We start from the raw sequence: 9,559 nt of genomic DNA, 5'->3' as shown, positions 1-9,559 counted from the left end.
TATTGTTTTGTTGTTTTTGTATCTTTGCAAACCTCTGCTGAAATAAAGCTGGCAATCCACCAGACTTTAAAGAAACTACCTGCGTGCTGGCCTTAAGTTCCTGTGAAAGGTGATCCCTGTGAGCTAATCTCCCACACGTGGTGGAGGATGCGGGCACTTTCTAAAGATGGAGGAAATGCTAAAGGCCCTGCTACAGGCCAATGCAGCTCAGCGAGAAACAAACCGCCAAATCGCAGAGGCCACTAGAGCACAACAGGAGGCTACTGCAGCAAAGCTGGCAGCACAGCAGGAGGTTGCTGCAGCACAACATGCAGCCCAGCAGGAGATGAACCGGCAGTTTGCAGAGGCTCTGCTAGAGTTAAAGAAAGAAGTTGCATCTCCTGTGCCAGCTGAACCAAAATTGGTACGTGCCTCGTACCACCTGCAAAAGATGACACCGACCGATGATGTGGAAGCATACCTGGCGACTTTTGAGAGAGTCGCTGTCCGTGAAGGTTGGCCAAACGAACAGTGGGCGGGTCTGTTAGCCCCATTTCTGACAGGAGAATCGCAAAAAGCGTATTTTGACCTGGACCCAGATAAGGCCCAGGACTATGAGACTCTGAAAGTGGAGATACTCGCGCGCTTGGGTGTCACCATGGCAGTCCGGGCCCAGCGCGTGCATCAGTGGACCTATTCCAGCAGCAAGCCACCCCGTTCTCAAATGTTTGACCTGGTCCACCTCACCAAAAAGTGGTTGCAACCAGAGACCTTGACGGGCCCCCAGATCGTGGAGCGTGTGGTAATGGAGCAGTACCTGCGCGCGCTCCCTGCTGCTCTGAGGAAGTGGGTCGGACAGGGGGACCCCAAAACTGCAACCGAATTGGTGGACCTAGTGGAGAGGTACAGTGCTACGGAGGACTTGGTGAACCCGTCTACGCCCCACTTCAGTGTGTCTAGGGGTGCAAGATCGCCCAGCGGTTCTGGTAAGACTGTTCCAGGGTTAAAGTGCATGGGGAAACTAGATAAGACTGTTGTTACCGCTAATGAGACTGTTGGTCCTAGGCCTGGAGACTGGCCAAAGAAGCCAGGAAGGTCTTTGGGACCACTAAGAGGACTGGGGATAGAGCACATACAGTGTTTCCGCTGCCATGCATTTGGGCATATTGCTGCAAACTGTCCTATAAATGATGAACCTATGCAATGTGATTTTGCTTATAGGAAAAGACGCATATCTTTGTTTGCACAGGTCGCATATACTGCTTCATGTCAGAGTCGCATTGAAAAGCAAATGTGTGTTATTGCAGTGGATGGAAAGCCGCTCACAGCCCTGCTAGACTCTGGAAGTGTAGTGACCCTAGTCAGAACTGATTGTGTAAATCCCACAAAATTACACCCCAGCACTATTGGGGTCATTTGCATCCATGGGGACACTCGGGACTACCAGACAGCAGTGGTTGAGGTTGATACCCCTTGGGGCAGTATGACCCATTCAGTGGGGGTGGTGCCTTCGCTACTTCATGAAGCTTTAGTGGGGAGGGATTTCCCCCATTTTTGGAGGTTGTGGGAGAACAAGGGGAGGCTGGTGGAGAGAGCTCCCCCTGCTCCGGAAGCACAGGAACTCTCACCAGACCCTTTTTGCCAAAGGGAAGGAAACCCTGTTGGGGGAATCGAGGGAGCTGGAGATCCTCTTCCTTTCCCTGTCATGGCTGGGGAGCCGGAGGACCTGGAAGCTAGCTCCCAGCCAGAGGGTAATGAACAGGAGGACATTTCTGGACCTGACAATGAGAGCAGCCAGAATGTGGTACCCGACTTAGAAGTCAGGAGAGAGGATTTCTGTACCGAGCAATTACGAGATGTCACCCTCCTTAGAGCCAGAGAAAACGCTAAGATGGTGGATGGGGAACCAGTAGATCCTCACTGGGCGGTGTCTTTTCCCTACATGGCCATTAAAAACAATTTACTGTATCAGGTGATAAAACGGGGAGAGGATGAGGTTGAACAGCTGCTGGTTCCCAAACCCTTCCGCAGGTTGGTCCTAGACCTGGCCCATGGTCATGTAATGGGGGGACATCTCGGTATCGAAAAGACCAGGGAGAGAATCACCCAAAGATTTTTCTGGCCCGGGTTGCATGCAGATGTCAGGGGGTACTGTGAATCATGCCCTGAATGCCAAATGTCGGCACCATCGCCCCATTTTCGCAGTCCCCTGGTCCCTCTACCAATCATCAAGGTTCCTTTTGAGAGGATCGGCATGGACCTGGTGGGGCCGGTAGTGAAGTCTGCCCGGGGTCACCAGCATATTCTGGTGATCCTAGACTATGCGACACGCTATCCTGAGGCCATACCCTTGCGTAATACTTCCGCTAAGGCTATCGCCAAGGAGTTAGTCCAGGTGTTTAGTCGAGTGGGAATCCCAAAAGAGATCTTAACCGATCAGGGCACCCCATTTATGTCCAGGGTTACCAAGGAACTGTGTAGATTATATAAAATCTCCCATCTCCGTACCTCTGTCTACCACCCCCAAACGGATGGTTTGGTCGAAAGATTTAATAAAACCTTGAAAAGTATGCTAAAAAAGGTGGTTGACAAAGATGGGAGAAATTGGGATTTTTGCTCCCATATCTTATGTTTTCCATACGAGAGGTTCCGCAAGCATCCACAGGCTATTCTCCCTTTGAGCTCTTGTATGGTAGACATCCCAGGGGGCTGCTGGATGTTGCCAAAGAAACATGGGAAGGTGAGGCCACCCCATATAGAAGCGTCATAGAGCATATCTCCCTGATGCAAGATAGAATCGCTGCTGTCCTGCCACTGGTACGAGAACATATGGAGCGAGCGCAGGAGGCCCAGAGGAGGGTCTATGATCGGGGTGCCAGAGTCCGTACTTTCAGCCCCGGGGACAGAGTGTTGGTACTGGTTCCCACGGTTGAAAGTAAGTTTCTAGCCAAGTGGCAGGGTCCCTTTGAAATTATCGAGAGGATAGGAGAGGTCAACTATAAAGTCTACCAACCAGGGAAAAGGAAACCACAACAAATTTATCATGTGAATCTCTTAAAGCCTTGGAAGGACAGAGAGACTTTATTGGCTGCATCTCCGGCCCCAGCAGACCGGGTGACGGTGACACCTGACGTCCCCATAACAGATTCCCTGTCGGTGGCACAACAAAATGATGTTAGGGGGTTTGTGTACAAAAATAGAGACTTTTTCTCCCCCTTACCTGGACTGACCAATGTGATCCAGCATGATATAGTGACAGAACCAGGGGTTCGCGTAAATTTAAAGCCATATAGAATCCCAGAGGCCAGGCGAGAGGCAGTCGCAAAGGAAATAAAAAATATGTTAGAGTTGGATGTAATAGAAGAGTCCCACAGTGAGTGGTCGAGTCCCATAGTATTGGTCCCAAAACCTGATGGCACTATCAGGTTTTGTAACGATTTTAGGAAACTCAACAGTGTATCCAAGTTCGATGCATACCCGATGCCTCGGGTCGACGAACTCGTGGACAGGTTGGGACAGGCCCGCTACATAACAACCCTAGATCTAACGAAAGGCTATTGGCAAATACCCCTAACTGAATCAGCCAAAGAGAAGACTGCCTTTTCCACTCCTGAGGGCTCGTTTCAATACAAGCGGATGCCTTTCGGTCTGCATGGGGCCCCTGCATCCTTCCAGAGAATGATGGACAAAACTTTGAGACCACATCGCTCATACGCAGCTGCTTATTTGGACGATGTGGTCATCCATAGCCTAGATTGGGACTCGCATCTGCCCCGAGTACAAGCAGTGGTAGATTCCCTTAGGGAAGCAGGTCTCACGGCCAACCCAAAAAAGTGTGCCATAGGCCTGGAGGAGGCCAAATACCTTGGGTATGTTATTGGTCGGGGACTGGTCAAGCCTCAGACCAATAAGATTGAGGCAATTCAAAAGTGGCCCCAACCGGTAAACAAAAAACAAGTTCGGGCCTTCCTAGGCATTACCGGCGGTTTATACCTAACTTTGCCACCATTGCCGCCCCTCTGACTGACCTAACGAAGGGTAGAGGGTCGGTCATGGTCAAATGGAATCCTGAAGCGGAGGAGGCGCTTCAGATGTTAAAGCAGGCCCTTTGTGGACTGCCGGTGCTGGTGACTCCGGACTTCACAAAGGAGTTTGTGGTACAGACTGACGCCTCCGAGGTGGGCCTAGGTGCTGTACTATCCCAGAACAGAGGTGGTGAGGAGCACCCGGTTGTATACCTGAGCCGAAAGCTAAACAAGCATGAAAAAAACTATGCTATTGTTGAGAAGGAATGTCTTGCTGTTAAGTGGGCTTTGGACTCCCTGAAGTATTACTTGTTGGGGAGGTCGTTTAAGTTGGTCACTGACCATGCTCCCCTAAAGTGGATGTGTGACAACAGGGAGAAAAATGGCCACGTGACAAGATGGTTCCTGGCTCTACAGCCGTTCAAATTTACAGTAGAGCATAGGCCGGGCAAGCTCCAAAACAATGCGGATGCCCTCTCCCGCATGCACTGTATGATTGGGTCTATTGCTCAATCGCCGGCGCTTGAGCAGAGGGGGAGGATATGTGACGGTATGCGAGGTGAGATAGTGGATAATCGCTATATTTCACCTCGCATACGTTCTGTGGTGAGAGAATGAACCGGAATCCGGCCCGGGTTTTTCCAGCCTCTGTGACAGGCTAGGTTCCGGTCCAGAGATTGTGAGTTACCTGAGTCAATGCTCAGGTGGACTTTAAATTAACAGGAAAAGAGCACAGAAATGCTCTGGCCTGCCTGAGACTCAGAAGGGAATCTGAGAGAGAAGCTGTGTGTGGACTTTCAAAAGAACAGGTTTGCTTTACTATGTGTTTTTGTGGGTGATGGGGACCAGCCCCACACTGTATAGTGAGGATAACCGTTGTTTAGTTTAGTGCCGGACGGCAAGGATTTATTTTATTGTTTTGTTGTTTTTGTATCTTTGCAAACCTCTGCTGAAATAAAGCTGGCAATCCACCAGACTTTAAAGAAACTACCTGCGTGCTGGCCTTAAGTTCCTGTGAAAGGTGATCCCTGTGAGCTAATCTCCCACACGATATATATTATATCTATCTATAATATAGAGTATATCTGTGGCGGGTGGTCGGCAAGTGGTTAAAGCTCCTAGGTATACACAAACAATCAAGCAATACAGGTGTATGAGTGTTTGATGCAGCTGCCTGCCCTTCATGACAACGTTGTCGGTGAAATTTATAAAATATTCTTAATTTTGTGACATGTATCGGTTTTTCAATAAAGTAGCTGGTTTAATCAATTGTATTCCTCTGTGATGTATCTCTTGAGGTTTCTTTCCTCTTTATTATTACGACTCCCTTTCAAAGCAGCAGACGGCACCCCAGAATGATGACATCAACCCAGCAGAAGAGCTGGCAACAGAGCAGAGTGCTGCTGGCCTCTGCCCTCTACTAACAACTGGAAATCCTGAAGGAGTGGATGGGACTACAGTACACACCTGCATATCCCAGGGATGCTGGACAGTCAGCCCAGCTCCCCAACAGCATGACAGAGTGAGCCCAGCCAGCCTGTCTTCTTTCCTGTGGCTGACAAGACTCTAGGGAGAAGGACCCGTTTGTGGGTATGTTCTCTGAGAGATGCAGAGGTTGGCTAGGTGAGTAATGATCTGTATGAGACAATTTGTTGGGGGTATTGTGTGGTTGCGGGCTTTGGGTGACTGGAACTACAGACTAACTTAGAAGTCAACCCATCTGGGGTCTCCTCCTGTGCTAGTCTCCTGCCAAAAGGGGAAAGATATGACAGGAGTCACTTTGGGGGGGGGGGGGGGTCAGTGGAACCCAGCTTCCCTTGGAGAGTTAGGGAAACCCTTGTTTCAGCTCCCTATGCCTCTCTTAAAAGCAGAGTTCCACCCATTTTTAATATGTTGGAATACATAGATCTTTGTAATCCCCTTTAAAACGGCTTTTACCAATGGAAACTTTTTTTTTTTTTTTTTGCTAGTAAATACCTTAATTTTGGCTTTATTCCTCCTCTCCTCACTTCCTGGTCCGATCGGCGATGACGTCATTCGGCGATCCGCAGTGTCTGCTGGGATGTATTCTACTTGCAGTAGCTGTATCTGTACTGAGCCGTGCCTGCCCCGCCTCCGCCCCGCCTCCGCCCCGCCTCCTCTCATTGAATTGCATTGTATGAATGTATTAAGGCTGTTCTCTGCCCAGCCTCCGCCCCGCCTCCTCTCAATACAACTCAATGAGAGGAGGCGGGGCGGAGGCTGGGCAGAGAACAGCCTTAATACATTCATACAATGCAATTCAATGAGAGGAGGCGGGGCGGAGGCGGGGCAGGCACGGCTCAGTACAGATACAGCTACTGCAAGTAGAATACATCCCAGCAGACACTGCGGATCGCCAAATAACGTCATCGCCGATCGGACCAGGAAGTGAGGAGAGAAGGAATAAAGCCAAAATTAAGGTATTTACTAGCAAAAAAAAAAAAAAAAAGTTTCCATTGGTAAAAGCCATTTTAAAGGGGATTACAAAGATCTAAAGTTCCAAAAATGGGTGGAACTCCACTTTAAGTCACCCTGTGTCTATTCAGGGCACAGGGCGACCAAGAAAATGAAGGACAGCTACTTAATGGACACTGAGAATGTGGTTTGCATTTCTTCAGATGGGACAGTGTTATTGATCAACAATATCCCTCAATAAATATATGAAGATGTATTCCCCCTTTTCCCTGTGAGACTTATAGTCTGTTGTAGACCGTTGCCATGAAGTCTGTGACTCCTGAATTATCAAAGCATAGCTTAGATGTGGATTCCAATGGCTAATTGTGTCACCTATTTGTCTGTCTGGTAGTATTGTGTGCCCTCCACCTAGGCTGGTTTAAGTGCTGGGTTAATTAGCATGTAAATGATATCATTGTCCAGGTGGTTTTAATTAGCCTAATGTTTAGCTATGGTAATTATATTCCTGTGTGCAATTTGTATTCTTAGGGTGGTATGATCAGGAGGGGGATGTCCTCCTGTGTGGTATATATTCTGTGTGAGTTTGTTCAATAAAGTGTTCCAGATCTCATACAAGCTATTGGCGGCTAGTCTTGTATGTTATGTGGCTATAATATCTAATATCAATGTTCAGACTGGAGGAAGCAGTATACTGACGGAAACACTCAAGCACAATGCGGGTCGGTTCCATCACAGTGTTAATTATATTTCTGTATACAATTGCATCTGCATATGATAATGTGATCAGCTTCACCTGGATGTGTAGTATAAATTCTCTGTAAGTTTTCAAATAAAGGGTTCCAGTTCTCATACAAGCTTTTTGTTGGCTAGTCTTCTATTTTATGCGGCTATGATATCTGATACCTATGTTCAGACTGCAGGAAGCGGTGTACTGACAGAAGAAATCAAGCGGAGTGTGGGTTGGTTCCATCACAAAGGTTGAGAGTGAAAATAGTGGAAGAGAGAGCTGAGTGAGAGAATAATGTAGGAGGGTGGCAGAGAGATAAATGAGAGGAGAGGAGATGGGGGGAGAGAGAAGTTGGATGATAGGAGAAGGGAAGTTAAAGAGAGGAGAGAGAGAGAGATGTTGGAGGAGAGGGAGAGAAGTGGGAGAAGAGGAGAGGGGAGAGTGAGATAGAATAATGGAGGAGGGGAGGGCGAGAGAGAGAAGAGGGAGGTGAGAGAATAATGATTAATAGTAAAGGAGAGAGGGAAAGTGGGGGGAGAGAAGAGAGAGAGAATAATGAAGGGCAGAGAAAGAGAGAGGGGAGTGAGAATAATGAAAGAGAGGGAGAGAGAGACAATAGAAAGGGTTGAGAAGAGAAGAAGAGAGAGAGAGAGAGAGGGGAAGGGGGGGGGGGGCAAGAGACGAAAAAGAGAAAATGGGGAAGAATAATGAAAAAGAGAGGCAGAGAATAATGCAAAAGAGAAGTGGGAGGAGAGGGAGAGGTGAGGAGGAGAGATAATTAGGAGGAGAGGAGAGGTAAGAGAAGAAGAAGAGAGAAAGAGAAGTGTGAGGAAAAGGGATAGAGAGAGAAGTGAGAGAAGAGGGGAGAGAGAGGTTGGATAATAGGAGAAGGTGAAAGAGAAAGAAGTGGGAGGAGAGGGGGGGAGAGAGAGAGAGAGAGAGAGAGAAGTTGGAGGAGAGGGGGAGAGGGAGAGAAGTGGGAGAAGAGGAGAGGGGAGAGAAAAAGATGTGTAAGTGGAGGACAGATAGAATAATGGAGGTGGGGAGAGAGAGAAGAGGGAAGAGAGGAGAGAGAGAGAAAGAAATGGGAGAAGTGTTGTATGTTCTCCTCTCTGATCCCATGTTGTATGTTCTCCTTGATCCTATGTTGTTCTCCCTTTAATTATGATTTTAGTTTTTAATATATGGATTTGCAAATCTGACCTTCCCTATATGATCAGGACATTTAGTAATTCTTTTAAATTCAGCAGACTTCGATTTGGCCACACTGTGACCATTTATTTGTATTTCAGCTTCCTGAGCTAATGTTTTATTTTCACTTTCATTATGACAAAGTTGGTTAAATAACAGGAAATTGTGGTGGAACCTCGCCCCAATTCTCTCCTGATGTGCTTTTTCACATGAACGGTTTCTCATATTTTTAACCACTTGAAGTCCAGACCTATTCTGACACTTCTCTCCTACAGTATTATTTTGCTAGAAAATTATTTAGAATCCTCAAACATTATGTTAGTTTTATGAAAGGGGCCTAGAAGATAAAATGGTGGGTGTTTCAATTTTTTATTTGAAATGGTATTTGTGCAGTGGTTTTTATAACACTATTTTTTGGGGGAAAAATACACTTTAAAGAAATTTTAATGCACAAAAATACAATGCAATACCCAATTATTTGGTGAAATATAAATGGTGATGTTACACCGAGTAAATAGACCCCTATTATTTCACACTTTAAAGTTGCACCACACACTCGTGGAATGATACTAAACTGCTAGTGATCGACCGATATCGTTTTTTCGTTGCCGATACCAATATTTTGCCGATCGCATATCGGTATCGGCCGATATTTTCATGCATGTAAAAATTACCCAAAAAAAAAAAAAACACAAAAATTTACAGAAATCGGTTAATAAACATGTTAATCTTTATTTATTAACATTTTCAACATTCAGTGCTCATTCTTCGCACCTTAACTGCATAAAAACTGATATGAAAAATTCAATTCCAGGGACATTTTCTTTGCATTTCACATCCTGATTGTGCATTAATGCATAAAACTGACTGCACTGCAGTAACATATTGCAGTGTGTGAGTCCACTACTGAAGCACTTTTATGATAAAAGTGCTGCAGTAGTGGACTCACACACTGCAATATGTTACTGCAGTGCAGTCAGTGCAAAACAGCTAGAAAAAAAGCTAGACAACAACAACAGCTACACAAAATACACATACACAGTGCATTGGATGTGCATTGGATGGACTGGAGTCAGTGGAGGAGGACTACCTCTGCAGTAAGACACTGACTGCAACTAATGCAGTGCAGTCAGTGCAAAACTGCTAGAAAAAAGCTAGGCAACAGCTAGACAGTGGATTGGATTGGAGTCAGCGGACTATC

At 46.7% G+C, this 9,559-nt stretch overlaps 1 protein-coding gene across 1 annotated transcript; it reads left to right on the top strand.

The window, feature by feature from the left end:
• Window positions 1-325: 325 nt before the first annotated feature.
• On the top strand, window positions 326-7,454 carry LOC309558459 (uncharacterized protein; the record flags this gene model as incomplete). The annotated part of the gene is made up of 2 exons (XM_082261531.1): window positions 326-965; window positions 7,354-7,454. The coding sequence occupies 2 exons, from the start codon at window positions 326-328 to the stop codon at window positions 7,452-7,454; spliced, it is 741 nt and encodes a 246-aa protein (XP_082117657.1).
• Between the last annotated feature and the right edge of the window lie 2,105 nt (window positions 7,455-9,559).

Source organism: Pelophylax lessonae, assembly GCF_965119305.1.
Source record: "Pelophylax lessonae genome assembly, chromosome: 6".
Taxonomy (NCBI): Eukaryota; Metazoa; Chordata; class Amphibia; order Anura; family Ranidae; genus Pelophylax; species Pelophylax lessonae.
The sequence above is the reverse complement of the archived record's forward strand: the minus strand, read 5'-3'. Positions and strand labels throughout refer to the sequence as shown.